At 41.4% G+C, this 20681-nt stretch overlaps 1 protein-coding gene across 1 annotated transcript; it reads left to right on the forward strand.

Annotated features, from left to right (window-relative positions):
- The first annotated feature begins 3903 nt into the window (after positions 1 to 3903).
- On the forward strand, positions 3904 to 20431 carry DSCC1 (DNA replication and sister chromatid cohesion 1). The gene is made up of 9 exons (XM_030304585.1): positions 3904 to 4327; positions 6778 to 6946; positions 8287 to 8421; positions 11218 to 11308; positions 12452 to 12590; positions 13063 to 13115; positions 13541 to 13695; positions 15975 to 16123; positions 19333 to 20431. The coding sequence occupies exons 1-9, from the start codon at positions 4152 to 4154 to the stop codon at positions 19439 to 19441; spliced, it is 1176 nt and encodes a 391-aa protein (XP_030160445.1). The 5' UTR covers positions 3904 to 4151; the 3' UTR covers positions 19442 to 20431.
- The last annotated feature ends 250 nt before the right edge of the window (positions 20432 to 20681 follow it).

A 20681-nucleotide genomic window follows, 5' to 3' on the forward strand; every position in this document is an offset into this window, starting at 1 on the left:
ACATTTATTCATTTTTGAGAGACAGAGTGCGAGCAGGGGAGGGGAAGAGAGAGGGGGAGACACAGAATCTGAAGCAGGCTCCAGGCTCTGAGCTGTCAGCACAGAGTGGGGGCTCAAACTCACAAACATGACATCATGACATCATGACCCGGACCTGAGCTTGAAGTCAGACGCTTAACGGACTGAGCCACCCAGTCCCCTGAGGCACCCCTCATCCAGATGGTTTCAACACCTTACTGTCTCCAGGCTACATTCTCAGAACAGCTCCCATAGTGGAGAGGGGGGGGGGGGGAGGGTGGCATTTACATTCCAAGGACAGGGAGAGGTGAGGAGGCTCCAATCCAGCTTGAGGGTCAAATGAGGGTCGTATCATCTCAGTGACTTCCTCCAACACGCTCCAAGTTTTTAAAAAGTTACTATTTTTTCTTTTGTAATTAACAATTTTTAGATAGATACATTGCAACTATGTAAATATCCTGTTCCCCCATCAAATTGTCACCCACCCTTTAGTTTTAGTAAATGATCTTTTAAAAATCTACATCTGATCGTGATACTCCCCTACTTTAAATAATCCACACCTTTTAGGGAACGAACACCTTCCCCATCACCCAAGCCACGCTTCTGACAGTCTTTCTCAGCTTCTCCCCCTTTCTCACTCTCCACATTGTCAAGAAGGTCCATCCATTCTACTTTCTGAATATTTGTTATTTCTCCTTCCATTTCTCCTGATGCCATAGAATCAGGTCCATTAGTTCTGACCTTGTCTATTTAAATTTTCTGCCTGCTCTCATTGGGTTAATAAGCCTGGGTTCCTGAACTGTCCCCCAAACTGCTACCTGAAAGATCTTTCTAAAGTCAAATTTCTGATACTGATGTTTTCATGTATATATTAGAAAATCATGTATATATGAGAAAATCCAACTAACAGGTTTCAGAAATATAGAACAGAAAATGTGGAGGCATGGAGAGGGGATATTGTCAAGGAAATCATATAAGAAAATTTCCTGGAAATGAAGAATATGAATTCTTCCTTCTTCCTTCCTTCCTTCTTACACTGAGAGGGCCTAGCACAGGTCTGGAGAAAACTAGGTAGAAGCCATGTGTGCCAGCTCACCATTGCTGAATATGAGTCCCATGTCTCCAGATACACTGATTTTTTAAAAGAAGAAGAGGGGTGACTGGGTGGCTCACTTGGTTAAGCATCTGATTTCAGCTCAGGACATGATCTTTGGTCTAGGAGTTCAAGCCCCGCGTCGGGCTCTGTGCTGACAGCTCAGAGCCTGGAGCCTGCTTCGGATTCTGTGTCTCCCTCTCTCTCCACCCCTCCCCCACCTGTGCTCTGTCTCTGTCTCTCAAAAATAAATTTAAAAATTTTAATAAAAAAAAAAAGAGGAAAAATCACAGTGTTAATGGAAACTCTCCTAATTTTTAAATTATGGCTAAAATAAAAAAAAAATACATGCATAACACTCAGAAACATGAAAGTAAGGAAGCACAGGGGCATTCACAGGTTAGTCTATAGTATATACGAAAAGCACTTGGGAGTGTAGAATCTGGAAGAGCAAGGTGGACCCAGCATGAAAAGTCTTGAAAGCCAGCAGAAGTATGAGCTTTATTTTCAAGGGGGAGGGAGATGTTGATGGTTGGTGAACAGAGGGTAAGGCTATTAGAGAACTTAATGTTTTGAAAATTAACTGTCTATGGTATAGAGATAGATGGGCAACGGGAAGGGGGATGGAAGGTAGAAACCTGGGCCTGAGGAGGCCACAGTAATAGGAAATGACCAAGGTCATGGTTATAAAACATTTTAAGTTTTTTGAATGCCTGGAAGCCACCATGCTCTTCATGAAATTAAAATAATAATAATAATAAGGAAGAGAGGAAACAAAAACAAAAAGTATTCATATGTAATTCTTATGTGAACTATGATTTACCAAATACAATTCCTATTTCACACTATGAAAATAATATATGAACACTATAATCAAGAGAACAGGGGCACCTGGGTGTGGCTCAGTTAGTTAAGCATCCAACTCCTGATTTTGGCTGAGGTCATGATCAGTTTGTGAGTTCAAGCCCCACAGTGTGGATCAAGCCTGCTTGGGATTCTCTCTCTCCCAATCTCTCTGCTCCTCCCCTGTTCTTGCTCTCTAAATAAATAAATAAATAAATAAATAAATAAATAAAGGTACGGTGTCTATGAAAGCAGTATCGATTTTACTATGGTTGGTTCTTTTGAAGTTTAACTGTTCACTTACCTGTGAAAAGCGTTTTTCTTTTTTCTTTGTTACCAGGTGAATGAACAAGCTTCGAACAGTTAAGAAAAATGTGTAGAAAAAAAAATTTTTTTCCTTTACAAAAATGTATCTAACATGCTTTAAGAATATGAATTAATAAAAACTATCATTCTGTTTTAAGAGAGGAACTGAGGCCCACCTTCCTGCCAGAATAGCAAAATCGGATATCATGTATTAATCAATAATAAAACTAATGACTTACCTACAAATAACAATTTGCTATAAGCAATAACTAATAAATAACATTAACAAAAGGCTGCCATTTACTAAATACCACCTGCTTGTCACACATGTTAGAATGTAGGTATTATTATCTTCTTTTTACAGATAAGGAAGTAGGAATGAGAGAAATTAAATGAACTGCTCTAGGTCACAAAGCTAGTGGGAACTGGGTTGAGATTTCACGCGAGGCTGGTCTGATATAAATATCAGCATTCTTCTTACACTAAGCTGCTTCCAGTTAATAGAGCACCTGCAATGGTTGATTCTCTTCCAATTCATACATCTCATCAGGCAACCGTCTTCATACCCAGCATTTTTCTCCACCATGGTCCTTACACGTTCAGGTGTATTAAAAAAAAGGTCAGTGAAGAAGTAGGTCATAGGAACCAACTTTCTACCACCAACAAAAGCACCACCCAATGCCCCTGGGATGCCCTACTCCGTAGTTTCCTATAATTTCACCCAGAAGTTGAAAGAAAATGCCTGCTCATTTCCTTTGAATTCAACCTCTCACTCACCTGCCCATCTACTCACCCACCCACCTCTTTTACTTTGACCAAGTGGAATGTTCCTTCCAGGCAGACTCAGCTCTCATGGGCAGCAAGAATCCCACACAGACTGCAGGGTCCCTGGGAGAGTTCACATCAGGCTCTTAGAAGCTATTAATGCACGGACGTATACGGATGAGCCTCTCTCTTGAAACTTTGTATTCATTCAGGCCACTGTAAAATTTGGTCCAGAAGACACCTTAGAGAAAGCTGAGTGAGCAGTTTGCACATCCTGCCGTGGCGAGTTTGTCTGTCTCCCCAGGAGACTGAAGGCTCTTTCCACCCTAGGAAAGTTGCTCTGCTCTGGACACGGGCCTCGGCCCCTCTCCTGACACCCAGCTCACACTAGGCACTCAATGAAGGGATGGATCTAATCCAAGCCACTGTCTCCCAGATATGACGGTCCCCAGGCCCACAGGAGAGAGATTCCTTTTCCAATTCTACCAGGGCCTCGCTCCTGCTCCAAAGTGTTTGCATAAAACCCGGCTGCTTATTTTTAGAGACAGAGCAGACCGCGCTGGAATCAGACTTTACTGCCTCCTGCTGTAACACCGCGGGCAAGGAGCTGGCCTCATTTGCAAAATGGGGCGAAAAACGGACCACCTTAAAGGGTTGGAGCGAAGGATTTAGAAAATTGTACATGTAGAGTGCTTATCACAAGGCCCGACCCTGGCGGCAAACCGGACTGTTTCGCCGGCGAGGAAGCGGGGGTGCTGACGGGAAACCGGCGGAGGAGCAGCGGAAGGGGTGGGCGAGGGCTCCGCGTGGCGCCCCGCGGGGTGGCAGCGCAGCTCCCGCGAGGTCCCGCCGAAGCCGCCCCGCGGCAGCCGGGCTTTCCTCCCGCGGCCCGAGTTCTGCCTCCGCTGAGCGGCCGCGGCGGAGATCGCGCAGCGACGGCCTTTGGACCCTCCGAAGGCACGCCCCGCCCCGGAAACACGCCCCCTGCCGCCTTGGCGCGCTTTTGAAAGTCTCTTCCCTCGCCCTGGTACGTTTCGCCGGCTCCCGGCTGCTCGCCGAGCGGGTGCTCTCGAGCGCGCCCACAGGGCCCTCCGGGACGCGGTGGGAGCCCCGAGGCCGCACAGCGATGAGGACCCGCGAGGAGGTGGACGCGACGCTCCAGATCGCCAAGCTGAATGCGGCCGAGCTGCTGCCGGCCGTGCACTGCCTGGGCTTCGGCCCCGGGGCCGGCGCCGCCGCCGGTGACTTCTGCCTGCTGGAGCTGGAGCCCTCGCTGTGCCAGCAGCTGGAAGCCGGGCACAGGTGAGCCGCCAGCCGCCGTCCCTTTGCCCCGCGGGGAAGCGCAGCACCGGGAAACCGGGCCGCAAGGTGCATTGATTTGAGCAGGGGGCTGGCCGCTTCCCGGATGCCTGGTCCCCAGCGCGCTGCCTTTTTCCGAGGAGTCCGCACCTACACTTAGCTGGACTGAGGTGATGCTACAGGACTGTTCCATCTGATCTGGGAGGCCTGCGTCCGCGGAAACCAATCAGGAAACATAACCTCAGTGACGTTGATCACCATCACCATCATCACGGTGATGCCGGGAAGTGCACTGAACCCTTCGCCATTCTAGCTTAAAATCCAGGGCTACTGTCTAATATTTATAGAGTTCTCCTTGCCTTCTACTTATATTCATTTCGAGACAATCGGTAGGACTGTTTTGAGTAAGCTGAAAAACGTTTTACCGAGTTGCTAATTGTGAGAGGCCCTCCAAAAACAGACCTGCTTGGGGTCGTTTAGTGGGAATCTGAAGCTGTTTCTAATTTTGGGTCAGCTACACACTTGCTGCAAAACCATGGATTAAAAAACACAGTCCGGGAAGGAGTCTAGAGAATCATTCTCTCAAATGTGTGCCCTCCCAGCTCCTGGAAATTAGGAGTTAGGGCTCTGGTTTGTTTCTTTTCTACACCACCCTTCTCCCAACACCTATATTTCATTAGGTAGTTTGTTCTCTTGTAGATTCCTTTAAATTGAACTCCTCAAGATTTCAGTTTTCATATTTACTCATCTGGCAGTATTATAGTTAACTGGCCAGCCTCCAGCTGCTAGCCACAAAGTATCTTTAAGGGAATGGGAGCCTCACTCCTTGGTTTTCATCCCCACTGAGTTCTTGGCGAGCTAAGAAGGAACTTCAGGTGTGTGGACCTTCTTTTTATCCAGTTATTGTTCATCCACCTGGAAATCCAGAATGACCCAGAAATGTGTGTTGTGAAAACATTTTTACCAAGGACGGATAGTTGTTTTAAACAAAATATTGAGGCCTGGATAGTGCAATGTAGAAGTAGATGTTGAAGAGTGGGTACTTGGGACTCTTAAGTGTTATTAGCACTGGGAAGCTAAAAAAAAAAAAAAAAAAATGCATTCTTTTCACTTAAACTAAGTCTTTGTTTTAAAAAGTGCTTATGCATTCTTTTATTTCAGGTTTTATTTTTGTTATTTCTTTAAAAGAAGTGAATAGTGTACAGGAGGGTTAAATGTTTTATAGACAAAACTGCTAGGAACTGCTCCCTTGCTGTCAACCCCATCATTTTTTTTTTTTTAAGATTTTAAAAAATGTTTATTTATTTTGAGAGAGAGAGAGAGAGAGATGGGACAGAGAAAGAGGAGAGAGGGAATCTCAAGCAATTTATCCTGACGTGATAGGCTGAGCCGAAATCAAGAATCAGATGCTGAGCCACTGGGTCACCCAGGTGCCGCCCCCATCTCCATCTTTAGTGTTTCCTCTTCTTCCTCACCTCTGTCCTTCCTCTCTTCTTTCTTCTTGCTCCTTTCCCCCTGTGAGCCTTTGTCAGAGCTTTACTGAAGTTTGTAAACCTATCTGTTTTATATTTTTTCATTCAGCGTTGCATCTCTTTTCATAAAGTCCCAATATCTTTGTAACAAGAGCTGATGGGTAGGCTAGGATGTGTCCTTTGATTGTTAGGGGATACTCAGAACAAAACAAGAAGAACCACTCCTAGGTGGATACCCGGACCACCAGGTGATGATGATCATCTGGGAGCTTGTTAGAAATGCAGAATCCTGGGTCCTGTCCCAGGCCTGCAGATTGGGATTGGTTTTTTTTTTTTTTTTTTTTTTTTATTTATTTTCAACGTTTATTTATTTTTGGGACAGAGAGAGACAGAGCATGAACGGGGGAGGGGCAGAGAGAGAGAGGGAGACACAGAATCGGAAACAGGCTCCAGGCTCTGAGCCATCAGCCCAGAGCCCGACGCGGGGCTCGAACTCCCGGACCGCGAGATCGTGACCTGGCTGAAGTCGGACGCTTAACCGACTGCGCCACCCAGGCGCCCCTGGGATTGTTTTTTTAAGATTTTCTAAGATGCCCGTGCATAGGTTTGAGAAGTACTGCTTTAAGGTGGTTTAGGAAATTGACGCTGTGACTGAAGCTACTGGGTGCTTTGTCTTGTGCTTTTCCAAGCAGTTTGCGTGCAGATGCCATGTGGTAACATTTGGACTCTTGGCCTCTTTGGATCTTTCTTTCGGGTTGAATGATTTTTCCTTGGTGAGGCCACCTGGTGCCCCTCTGTCTCTCAACTGGTTCTGCCATTGCTCTGTGGAGCCCAGCATTATGTGAGGGTGGTGAGAACAGGGGCCAGACACAGCCTCAAGACTTAATTTTAAATTCTACAGGCCTAGAGGCCTTCTTTATAATGAAGATGTCCATTGGTGACTCAACAAACCATGTATTTTCTCTTCCCGTTTTCCTGCAGTCTTGTGATTCGTGGTGATAAAGATGAGCAGGCTGTGCTGTGCAGTAAAGACAAAACATATGACTTGAAAATAGCAGACACTTCCAATATGTTGCTTTTCATTCCTGGTTGTAAAACTCCTGACCAGCTGAAGGCGGAAGAAACACACTGTAACATTATTCATACTGAGGTACTGTTATTTGTGTTCTACTAATTTATATTTGAATCACAACACATGTGCTAATATTGCCTTTAATTAAAATCTTTAGGTGTGAAATGCATAATCACAGGGAACCTGAAAGGTTCTCTAATGAGATTTAAAATTTCTTGGCATCATTTGCTTGTTTGGAGTCTCGTGAGGTTGTCTTTATTTTCCGTATTTGGTGTTTAAGTCCTAGACAAGTTGACCATGTCTGTCTGTGACGTAGAAAGTTTGTTATGAGGTGACATATTCCAAGCGTTTTTACTTACTTTTAGTAAGCCTTGCTGTATGTATGTTTTGAAAGAAGACTCCCTCAAACCACAACTAGCACCTTAAGTAATATTTATGAGGCAGAGAAATGAAGAAATTGGAGTTTTTGAGGCAAGTGTGCGTGTCTCTCACCTTTGAAGTCCATTTAGTTCATTACTACCTCTAGCCATGTATGACAAAGTCTTAATTATTATGGAGGCTACTTGTGGCAGATGCCACATAGAAGTCTCCGTCCCGGTTAGCTTATTACACATGTCGTGATCAAAACACAGCCCTTAATTCTCTCAGAATGATTTTAGGCCAACTACTGCCTTAGAAATAGAATTGGAATAGAAATAAGGGAAAATATTGGGAAATCTCTGACCCACGATGTTGCTAGAACAAAAGAAATTCAGGTAAATTTTGTATTTTGTTTTTTTTTCGGGGAGGGGGAGGGTCTTTTCATGGTAATTAACTAGAAACATGGGCAGTTTAATCTTTTTTAGACCACGTTACTTTCTCATCGGTTACCTGTTCTGTTGGTGTTTTTGCGGGCTGTAACAATACGGGAGTACCTTTGAGCTCTCCTTATGGGAATTGTGTGCACTGAGACTGGGCAACGCTTAACAAAGCTCTACCGACTAAAGTGTTTTTTTTTTTTTTAATTTTTAATTTAATTTTATTTATTTTTGAGAGAAAGAGAGAGAGATCGGGGGAGGGACAGAGAGAGAGGGAGACACAGAATCCGAGGCAGGCTCCAGGCTCTGAGCTGTCAGCACAGAGCCCCATGTGGGGCTTGAACTCACGACCTGTGAGGTCATGACCTGAGCCAAAGTCAGACGCTTAACCAACTGAGCCACCCAGGCACCCTGGTGGTGTCTTCTTAATTGGGGTTTGGAAAGATGTTTCCTGAAGATACCCATCCATTTGCAAAGATGGCTGGAGGGTACCTTCTCAACAGAAAGCAGAATGCTCGGCTCTCTTGTTTTCTTAGACAGCAGATGAGTTGGTTGAGATTTTGTGTGAAATTTTCGTTTAGAATAGCCCTTGAAAGGCTATAATATATTTATACTTTCTAGATCTTTGGTTTTTCTAATAACTATTGGGAATTAAGAAGATGCAGACCTAAATTAAAGAAGCTGAAGAAACTTTTGATGGAAGATGCCTACGAAGGACCTGACAGTCAAAAAGAGAAGGATTCAAATCAATCAAAAGTAAGACTTATTTTCATTCTTTTTTAATTGAAAAATAGAACTGTAATTAGAGGTACTTAATGGTGACATTCGTATTTTTAATGTTTGTATTATGAAAATTTCAAATACACACCAAAGCAGAAAGACCCCATATATTTATCACTCAGTTGAACATTTATCAGCGTTTTGTCAATCTTGTTTTTCCTGTCCCCCTGCTGCTTCCTACCTTTTTTTTTTTCACTTCTTTTTCTGGAGTATTTAGAAAAAAATTTTTTTTTAATGTTAAATTTGAGAGAGAGAGAGAGAAGGGAAGGGGAAGAGAGAGAGGGAGACACAGAATCTGAAGCAGGCTCCAGGCTCCGACATGGGGCTCGAACTCATGGGCCGCAAGATCGTGACCTGAACTGAAATCGGATGCTTAACCAACTGAGCCATCCAGTCACCCCTTTCTGGAGTATTTTAAAGCAAATCCTAGATATCATGGTGGCTACATAGCTAAAAGCTCCGCGTGTTCCTAACTATGAAATACGTTTTTTAGAAGTTAAATTAATTTTTATTTAATTAAAAATTATAATTAGGAGCTCTTCAGAAAAAAAGGCATTATGAAAATGGAAAGTATTCTTATTCTATTATGAGAATTAACTAATTCCTAGAAGTATGGAAAAATATTTATAAGCCAAGTAAAGAAATGTTCAAGTTTTTGATGAAGTTCAATATCATAACTGTACTGGCATTCTGAAGGCTGTATTTACGTTACTTCTCTTTTTCTCCATTGACTTTTTTTTTTTGGTAACCACTTTATTGAGATACAATTTGTATACCAGACAGTTCACTCATTCAGTGGTTTTAGTACATTCACAGAGTTGTATGGTCATCACCATGATGAAGTTTAGGACATTTTTATCACCCCAAGGAAACCCTGTATTCCTTAACTGTTGTCTTCTAAACTTATCTTTCCCTGCTTCCCTCTCCCACCCAGCCCCTAGCAACCACTAATCTTTCAGTCTCTTGATTTACCTCTTTTGGGCATTTTATATGAATAGAATCATATAATATATGACCTTTTCTGACTGGCTTTCTTTTCTTTCTTTTTTTTTTTTTCCTGACTTGGCATATTTTCAAGGTTCATTCATGTTGTAGCATATATTAGTAGTTTATTTCTCTTTATACTCCATTTTATGGATATACCACATTTTGTTTAGTCATTCCTCAGCTGATGGACATTTGGGTAGTTTCCATATTTTATTATGAATGATACTTTTGTGAACATTCATATACAAGTTTCTAGGGGACCTGTGTTTTCCTTTATCTTGGTTATATACATAAGAGTGGAATTAATGGGTCATATTGTAACTCTTTGTAACTTTTTGAGGACTTGTCAGACTGTTTTCCAAAGTGGCTGCACCATTTTGCATTCCCATTGTATGGGGTCTCCATTTTCTCCACATCCTTGATAACACTTGTTATTATTTGTCTTTTTGTTATCCATACCAGTGGCTTTGAATTGGTATCATTGTGGGTTTTTTCAAAAATTTTTTTAACATTTTTTTAATTTTTTTTTTGAGAGAGACAGAGACAGAGTGCGAGCTGGGGGGGGGGGGGGCAGAGAGAGAGGGAGACACAGAATCCGAAGCAGGCTCCAGGCTCTGAGCTGTCAGCACAGAGCCCGACATGGGGCTCGAACCCACGAACTGTGAGATCATGACCTGAGCTGAAGTCAGCCGCTTAACAGACCCAGCCACCCAGGTGCCCCTGTATCATTGTGGTTTTGATGTACCTTTCCCTAATGACTAGTGATGTTGACCATCTTTTTATGTACTTCTTGACTATTTGTATTTCACTGAAAAAATGTCTATTCAGGAACTCCTTTGCCCAATTTTTAGTTGGATTATTTGTCTTTTTATTACTGACTTGTAGGAGACTTCTTTATATAATCTAATTACAAAGTTCCTTATCAGAAATATGATTTGCTTAGGGACACCTGGGTGGCTTAGTCAGTTAAACCTTCGACTCTTGATTTTGGCTCAGGAGCCCCACGTCAGGTTCCCTGCTGACAGCACAGAGCCTTCTTGGGATTCTCTCTCTCTCCCTCTCTCTCTTTGCCCCTCCCTGGTTCATGCATACACACGCAAGCACCCTCTCTCTCTCAAAATAAATAAACATTAAAAAAAAATATGTTTATCTTTTCTCCCATTTTGTGGGTTATTTTCGTACTTTTGATTTTTTAAAAAAATTGTGATATACGTAGGATAAAATTTACAGTTTTAAACGTTTTTATGTGTATAGTTTTGTGGCGTTAAGTACATTCACATTGTTCTGTAACCATGACCACCATGCATCATCCACAGAAACCTTTCACGTTCCCAATATGGGACGTTCCCAATATGCCCCTTAAACGCTAACTCCCCAGTATTCCCTGCCTCCCAGCCTCTGGCAACTACTACCCTACTTTTCATCTCTATGAATTTGACTGTTCTAAATATCCCATACAGGTGGAATCCTGTAATATTTGTCCTTTTGTGTTGATGATAATTTGAAGTACAGTTTTGCATTTTGATGAAGTCCAATTTATGTTTTTTTCTTTTGTCGCTTGTGTTTTTGGTATTGTATCTAAGCAACGTATTGCTAAATCCAACATCATGAAGATTTTCTTCTAAGATTTCATGTAGTAATCACTATACATTAAAAAGAGAAATTAAGGCTAAATTTTGCCTTAATCTGTTCTGTGTATTTATTCCCCCAAATTTCGTAAGTCTTAAGAAAATATTTTTCAAAGCCTTTAAAATGTTTTTTGGTTTTTTTATTTTCTTGTTTCAGTACACAACTGAAGATTTGCTTAATCAAATTCAGGCAAGTGAGGAAGAAATAATGGCCCAATTACAAGTTCTAAATGCCTGTGAGATTGAAGGTAACATTACTTACTGTGATTATTCATAAGAATGGAATTGGGCATCATGTGTGAGAGAGATTTATGGCCATCTTGATCCTATTGCACACTATTTACTTTTATTTTGGGCTTAAAGATGATGATATTTATATTTTTGGGGGTGGGGTTGAGACTGTGTGACCTTTACCTGAGGAGGTCAACCGTGACCAGTGACTCCAACCATTCCTTACAGGGCTTTTCCTTGAAGCACATTTGGTCCTAAGCATTGGAAATAAAGTTTTTAATGATGAATGCCTGCTGTTAACTACCATGGTATATGGGTACCAGGAGTGTTGAGGTTAGAAACCAATGGATATTAATGCAGCCCTGTGTATTAGTCATTTCTTGCCTGGGGATGGGTAAGATTTTGGTATGTGTCAAGGGGTGCATAGATTATTCCTAGCATTGTTTCTGAGATTGACATCACACATTCCCTTTTCTAATGTTGTCTTGATTCTTTCGGAATAGCAATAGTAACATTCTTCCTTGGAAATGGTGGATTTGTGCTTGATTTGTTTCTCCAGGGATCGTGGTAGAGCCTTCGATTATAAGATAGCATTTCATGATCTTTTAACAGAATAGGGAGAGGTATCTTGATGCCCTGATTTTATCTTGCCACTGGTTCACATTGTACCTCTGCGTCTATTGACTCTTGAGTGACCTAGGCTTCTTTGTGAGCACGAGAACACTTCTGCAAGACGGCTGGGATGAGAATTAGAACCATGGAAGTGCCCCACAGCGGAGTTCAGCGTGTGGGATATCAAACCTACAGTCTTCACCTCCTTTGTATGACGTTCTAATGAAATCACTATTCCAGCTGCAGGTTTCCACATTTCCATTTAGATTGACAAGATTATTCTGAGATAATTGAGTGTTAAAGTACATGAAAAAAATCAGTGTTAGTCCTATGTAAGGTACTTTTTAAAAACTGCTTGCTTTCTCTCAAGACACAATTCATAATAATTAGGAGAAAAGCATAAAAAGAAGCATTGCTTATAAAGAAAGCTAAGACTTTAGTGTCTCTTTTTTTGTACCGGGCAAGAGCACGCTGCTTCTTTACCGATCATTTAGCCAATTAATTTGCTTAAGATGTTCTTTGGTAAAGATTACATTTGGAATTTGTAGGTTATTGGAGGATTCTTGACTTTGATTATGAGATGAAACTTCTGAATCACATAACTCAGCTTGTGGATTCTGAATCTTGGTCTTTTGGTAAAGTTCCTTTGAATATGTGCCTTCAGGAACTTGGGCCATTGGAGCCAGAGTAAGTATTTTAATCGCTGTCCCTCCACATTTCCCTTAAGGAAAGAAAATTATTTTTCAGGGTGGCACTAAACCCAGGGCATAGGCTGTTTATAACTGGATATCATATAGACATTTAAAAAATATATAACCAGGAAGAGCTTAGGAATTTTGGTCGCTAGGCTGAGTAAATGTGCATCATCTCTGTTTTTTTTCCTGCCATAAAAAATGTAAAGAAATAATTCTATTTAAGCTATCTTATGATAGTAAGTGTAGGCTCACATAATTCATGTAAGAATGTTTAGCATGGGCCTGGCACATAATGGCTTCCTGTTATTTCTTAGTTCCTAGTGTAAAATTTTATGTGGCAATCAAAATCACTTAGAATTTCAGATCTTAAATTTATATATTAAGATTTTAGTTAGGAAAGGTGTTTAAGATGTAATGCATAAAAATGTGATAACTTTTCAAATGAGTATTTTAAAATTTTTCAGGGAAATGATTGAACACTGTCTTAAATGTTATGGAAAGAAATATATAGAGGAAGGTAAGATTTGAAAAGTATCTTAACTTGTGTGTGTTTAAAGTTGGTGTAGGTTCACCTGGGTGGCTCAGTTGGTTAAGCATCCAACTTCGGCTCAGGTCATGATCTTGTGGTTCGTGGGTTCGAGCCCTGCGTCGGGCTCTGCGCTGACAGCTTGGAGCCTGGAGCCTGCTTCGGATTCTGTGTCTCCTTCTCTCTCTGCCCCTCCCCACTCACGCTCTGTCTCTGTCTCTCTCAAAAATAAATAAACGTTAAAAAAAAATGTTTAAAGTTGGTATGCCTTTCTGAAGCGTGTGCCTGTTAAAAAGAACAACTCCATGGGCTTGTGAGTTGTGTATAATTTTTTCTGAGAAATTGCATTGAGGAAAAGGAAATGTTAGTAGTGCTTTGAATTGTCAGCATGAAACCATCTGATCCCTTTTCCTTAGGTGAAGTTTATTTTGAATTGAGCGCTGATAAAATATGCAGAGCAACAGCACAGATGCTACTTCAGAATGCAGTGAAATTTAATCTGGCTGAGTTTCAAGAAGTGTGGCAACAGAGTGTTCCTGAAGGAATGATAACCACGCTTGATCAACTTAAGGTAAGGTAGCAGTCATGCTTGCTTCCATAACTCACCAGCTTATCGTTAACTGTTGGGTGAAATGAAATTTGTGTTGCAACTGAGTTTGGAGCCACTTCATCTTCCCAGTCGCCATTTCTGCTAGGAGCACACCGTGCATTCAGTCCGTCACTGGCTTTAGAACACTTCTGTCACCTCAGTGAGATCCCTCAAGCCCGTGTATGGTTAAGCCTGCTTCCCACCCGGTGTATCTCATCTTGTTGCATCATCTTCATAATCTTCCCCGTAGCTTCATCTCTTCCCGCTTCTCTCCTGCTCGCTGCATAGCAGCCTTCTTGCAGGTTTTCAAGATCACCAAGCTGTCCTACCTTAGAACCTTTACTTAAGGCTTTTTGTTCTAGAATGGCCTTCTTTGTCATTTTGCCTTGCCACCTCCTATTTATCTTTGAGTCACTTCATCAAGGACGCTTCCCTTTACTCTAAAAAAAATGCCTCCTATTTTACTCGGCCATAGCACCCTGTGTTTTTCCTTCATGGTACTTACTGCTTAGCCCTGGGAAAATGTTTAATTGTGTGGGTTTCCTACTCTCTACTTAGAATTTTGTTCACTGTTGCTTATCAGTACATAGCATACTGCCTGGTCTGTAGCATATGCTCAGTAAATATTTGTTAAATCGTGAAAGGATTTGCTGGGTATTTACAGAGTTCCTTTTATGTCTAGGCACCATGCTAGATGCTGAGGGGAAAACATCACACAACGGGCCATCAAGGTTCTAAGCCTGGGGTCTGGCAATGGGGGGGTGCACATCACCTGTATAAATCTCTTCTAATAATGTAGAGTGATCTGTGTCATGGGAAGGACGTGTACACGATGTTACAGGAGCAAAGAAAAGGGACTTATTCACCTGCCTGGTCAATCAGAGATGATTTTCTGAAGGAATGGCTGTTTTAGCTGCTGGGTTTGAAAGAATGAACTGTTAACTCTCAAGATGGAAGGGCAGAGATGAGGATCCAGGATAGCATGTTCCAAGGCGTGGAGGGACACAAATTGGGGCGCTGTTAGTATGAAGAAGAGTTAGAGTAGAAGTTGCTGGTGAGTCAGTGAGGGACACTATGGTCTGTGCTAAGGAATTTCAGCCCTATTTAGAAAGCTCTTCTGGGGCCCTTTAGTGACATCAGAAGAGCTACCTGATGAATTTTGCCTTTTGGGAAGAACACTGACCTTGAAGATGGTTGGATGGAAGGTTGGCTAGATTGTGAAAAAGGAGAACTATCCAGGCTCTCTATACTTAAGTACTCCTGAGAAAGTACTGACTAAAGAACTAGGTGATGGAGCATCGATAGAGAAATGTTGAGGCCTTAAAATCTGTAGGATTAAGTGACCACTTAGGTATGGGGTTTGAATAATGGAATCTAGGATAATGCCCAGGTCTCCTCATGTCCTAGGATAATGGGACTAGAGCAGGTTTGGGTGACAAACACAATGAGTTCATAGATAGGTCTGGATAGAGTTCTTGTGCCTGGAAGGGAGATTTGGGTTGAAGATTATATATATATAAAGATATATATATATATATATATATATATATATATATATATATGTAAAGATATATATATATAAAGATATATATATATAAAGATATATATATGAAGATATATATATATACATATGAAGATATATATATATGAAGATATATATATATATACACACTTGAAGATATATATATATGAAGATATGTATATACATGAAGATATATATATATATATATATACACACACACACACACCATCTAGCAAGTAAGTGGTGCTTATAGTTATGGGTTTAGTTGAGGTTGGTTGAGCCACCCAGGACAGTGACAGTGAGACAAGTTGAGGGGTCAGGGTAGAGGCCCAAGGAACTGCAACATTGAGGTAGGAGGAAAATGAGATGGTGGTGTCAGAGAGAGAGATTCAAAGAGGTAGGGATCAACATGAATAAAGAAAACAGGGCTACCAAGATGAATCCAAGAAAGGGCCCACTGGATTTGTCAAGGACACGTTATTGGTAACCTCGAACTAGAGCTATCCTGATAAACTGTGCAGTAGGAGCCAATAAATTGCAGAAGGGAAAAGGAGAATTCACTGTTTAATGGAGGTGGTTTTGTGAAAAAGGCTATTGAAGGTCTCTCTGTAGTTTGTGTGTTTCACATAACTGATATTTTAAATGGCTTGGGCTCCGGTGAACCTAAAGGTAAAAATGAGTTATATTTAAACATTAGACCATCATTTTAACTGCCCTTTTTCGTTTCATTTTTTCATAGGGTTTAGCCTTGGTGGATAGACAGTCAAGACCAGAAATTATATTTTTGCTAAAAGTAGATGATCTACCTGAGGATAATCAAGAACGTTTTAATAGTCTATTCTCTCTAAGGGAAAAGTGGACAGAAGAAGATATTGCTCCATATATTCAGTAAGTCGTTTGCTAAAATGGATTGTCTTCTCTGTCGTTCTCCACAACTTCCAATCCTGGGGTTGGAGAACGTGTTGTCTTTCATCCTCATCCTGCCTCTGAAACCACTTCTCTGCCCTCCTCCCTGCAAAACTGCAGCTCTTAGAGGAATAGTAAGGCTATGTACCCCACTATGACTCTCTGACTGGCACCTCCTATCTTTCCTGCTGCTTTGCTTTAACATCTTGGTAGATGCCAGATTTCAGGGAGAATGATTAGCTCTTTAGTCACTGTTTACAGAACCTCAAGTGCACTAACGTTACCACCTCTTTACTTCTTACCTCTCATGTCCTCTCCTCTCTTTCCCCAGGTTGGATTTCCTGGTCCGGATCTCTAGCTTCTACTGTGTGTGCTTTTCTCCTATTGCCCTCTCTCCCCCTCTTGTCATACCTCTCTGGCAAAAATCTGCAAAGATTAAACCCAACTTTCTGCTTCCTCTATGCCTCTACCTGGGCAAGTGGAATTTCCTGGAGAAAAAGACACAATGGAAGTTGCCAGTCTTACTTAAGAGCTTACGTGGTACTTGGCAGAGTTCTTGGCAAGGCACCGTTTCCTTATGAGACTTTTCTACCCTTGGAGCTGACTTTTCATACTTTTGCTTTTTGCATCATCAATACCTCCTTTTTTCCTCTTCACCCTCAGCTTGTGACCTCATTTCTTGAGAAAATAGAAACAGATGAGAAAAGACAAGGACAACCTCTTTCCTACTGCCAAACCTGCCAGCCTCTGTGTGTGTTTGTGTCTGCATACACTTCCTTTGCAGTCCCTCGTCTACAATGCATGAACCGTCCCAGCTCCTAAGGCCAGTCCTCCTTCGGCACTAGATCCATCCCTCTGGCCTCATTAAAGACGTATATCCTCTACTTATCCTTTTCCCCCTTGTGTTATTCATGTCTCCCTACCTGCTGGATTATTCCCACCAATATATGGTATGCTGTAGTATTGCTCATCTTAAAAAACAACAACAACCTACCGGACCCCATGCCCTCTGTTCTCCTTCACAAGAAACTCCTTTTAAAAGTACTCATTTATATTACTTCGTCTCTGGGGCGCCTGGCTGGCTCGGTTGGTTAAGCATCTGACTTCGGCTGAGGTCACGATCTCGCAGTTCACGAGTTCAAGCCCCACCTCGGGCTCTGTGCTGACAGCTCAGAGCCTGGAGCCTGCTTTGGATTGTGTGTCTCCCTCTCTCTCTGGCCCTCCCCCACTTGTGCTCTGTCTCTCTGTCTCTCTCTGTCTCATAAATAAAAACACTAAAAAAACCTTTATATTACTTTGGCTCCCATTCTTTCCTTAAGCTGATGGCATCTTAACCTGATGGCATCCATTTGTCAACATGCAGTGGTCAGTTGTCTTGTTTCTTGGCCTCTTAGCACTGTTTGACACTGTGCAACTGCTTTCTACTTGAAACACACTGGTTTTTTCCCTTCTCTCCCAAGGTAGCTCTTTTTCTGTCTCTTTTGCTGATGTCTCCCTGTTCTTCCCAATCTTTAAATGGAGTGTTCTAGGACTCCATTCTTGGCCATCTTTTCTTCTATGTTTTTTCCTTGGTGCCCTCATCTAGGCTTGAATTTAAATTTAAAGACTTCCTAATTTTATCTTCACACTTGATCTTTTCCCTGAGCTCTAGTTTCTCTTATCTAGCTGCCTAATGAACATTTCCACTTGGATATCTAAGAGGAATTTTAACTTGCCATGCTCACAACAGAGCTGTCCTGACCCCATCTTCCACATCTCAGTTAACAGCACTACCATTAATCCAGTTACTCAAGTGAGAAGCCCAGCTGTCATTTTCTTCCCTCACCCCCTGGTTCAAACTATGAGCAAATCCTAATGGAGCATCTAGTACCTGCCTCTGAATTGGTCTCCCTACTTACACTTTTCCTCTTCCCCTCTCCTCCTTTTCAAACTTTTTATTTTAGAAAACTTTAAACATTCAAAAGTGACAATATAACATAATGAACCCTCCCTCTACTCATCACTCAGCTTCCATAATCCACTCATTGCCTCCATTATTTACAACTCAGATCACATTCTGTTTTTCCATTCATTAAAACCCTCCTAGGGACTTCCCTTTATACTTAGAATGAAATCACAGTTGCTTTCCATGTTCTTTAAGGCCCTGTATGATCTTGCCCTTGCTTCCTTCTCCAGCTCCTGTTCTTTTGTCCTTCCTTCCCTTCATGTGTTCCAGTCATAGCCTTCTCCTCTTTGGGGTACAGGAAAGGAAGCTCAAGTTGAGGGAGGGTAGGTAACCCAGGCAAGCACACATAGGTAGCCTATAATGCAGGGTCTCTGTGTCTAGATCTCCCTGTATTACATGGATTGTATTTCTAATGTGGAGGCCGTGTGATAGAATTGGGGGGGGGGGGGGGAAGGACTCAGAAGCCATGCAGACCTGGCAGCAAAATTTGGTTCCATCCTTGGCTGCCTGAGCTAGTTTCCTCATATCTAAATTTTTTTTTTTTTACATTTATTTATTTTTGAGAGAGAGAGCACGCGCGCGCACACAAGTGGGGGAGGGGCAGAGAGAGAAGGAGACACTATCCGAAGCAGGCTCCAAGCTGTCAACACAGAGCCTGACGCGGGGTTCGAACTCACAAACCGCAAGATCATGACCTGAGCCGAAGTCAGATGCTTAACTGACTGAACCACCCAGGGCCCCTAGTTTCCTCATATCTAATGTGGGGTTAAATAATAAATTACTTTTACTCTTTCTGTGAAGGTTAAATGAGATAATACATGTAATGTACCTAGTTCAATTAAGGCTTAGTAATCACTCCCTACCACACACACACATTCATTCTTTCTTTTTTTTTTTTTAATTTTTTTTAACATTTTATTTTCTTTTTTTGAGAGGGAGAGAGAGAGACAGAGCATGAGCAGGGCAGGGCAGAGAGATAGGGAGACAGAATCCAAAGCAGGCTCCAGGATCTCAGCTGTCAGCACAGAACCCGATGTGGGGCTTGAACCCATGAACGTGAGATCATGACCTGAGTCGAAGTTAGAATCTCAACCAACTGAGCCACCCACGTACTCCTCACATACACACATTCTTCTGCTTGTTGGAAAGATGGATTTAGATGAGAGAAATAACTAGCACTGTGAATATTATGTTATGTTCCCTAATATGTTCATGCTATTAATTTATTTTTTCATTGTTCCCACAGAGATTTGTGTGGAGAGAAGCAAACCATAGGTACATTACTCACGAAATATTCTCGCTCTTCAATACAAAATGGTGTTAAAGTTTATAACTCAAGAAGACCCATTTCTTAAAAGAACAACAGTCTTTCTTTGGGACTAAAGTTGCTTCATAAAGTTGATGGATATAAGAAAAAGATTCTTTCCTGTATTTGTATTCCAGACTTTAAAGAACATACTGCCTTGAGGAATTTTTCTCCTCATTCCTAAGCATGTTGCAACTACTGCTCTTTTTGCCCTTAAATGTAATAGGAAATTTCTGTATCTTTCCAGTTATGTTTGCATTATGCATACAGTGTAAAGGACAAAAGAGAGTGGTGTTTACTATATTTAGAATACCTAAGGAGTCTACACATTTTTATTTATAGAAAAAGAGTTTTGTCTTTTTTTATATTTGAAATTGCATTTAATTAGGATTTGATATTCTAATCATTAACAAATTTAAAGGCTTTTTCAAAGAACTAAATAGTAATAGTTTCCTGGAAGAGAAATTTATTCAGTTAAATGTCATTTCTCAAGGGATTTCTCCTCTACTTTCAACATTCCACCAGAACAGGGAGTCGCTAGATGTTCTGTTATCTAAATTAGTTGTTTTCATGGATGAAATTGGCTTGGTAATAGCTCCTGTGTTGCCTGGCTGGTATAGACATATACTTTGGGATGAAACGGATTTGATATTCAATCTTTTGTGAAGAATGCTAATAGAGCAGTTTATAATCCTATAATGGGTAAAACTGACACAGCTAATACTAGAAAACGCCAGGTAATTTCTAGTTGGTTTTGGAATGCTTGATAAAGTTTGTTTATAGCTTTATTTTCCTAATTTGTATTCATTTAGACCAAAGTTCAAATTAACTTTTCCTTAGCTAATAAACTTGTCACCAGGACAGTTTGAGGGGTTAGGCCAAAGTTAAATCTGATCCAAGGTTAAAAAAAATGTTAATCTACAATTACCTGAGATTTAACTGTTACTGAAATTTACAATTGTTCTATTCTCTTGTACATGAACTGCAAGTTACTGATGGCTTCAAAATATTTGTCTTTCCAATAAATGTTTTATTATCAGTGTGCATTATTATTTTTTAAAGTACTGAGGCACCAGTACCTAGTAAGGACTGTGGAGTTTGAGTTAGACTACCTGGGGTCTAATTACACGTTTTCCAGCCCAAGTAAGCTGGGCCCAGTGAGTTCATGGTGTCTGTTCACACAGCAAACCAGCAGGACCCCCCCTCCCCCACTCCTGGTTTCGTGTATCCCTGGCTACTAACACCCCCACCAACCTCCTGTCCCGTTCTTCGCAAGCCACTATATATTT

Source organism: Lynx canadensis, chromosome F2 (assembly GCF_007474595.2).
Source record: "Lynx canadensis isolate LIC74 chromosome F2, mLynCan4.pri.v2, whole genome shotgun sequence".
Classification (NCBI taxonomy): domain Eukaryota; kingdom Metazoa; phylum Chordata; class Mammalia; order Carnivora; family Felidae; genus Lynx; species Lynx canadensis.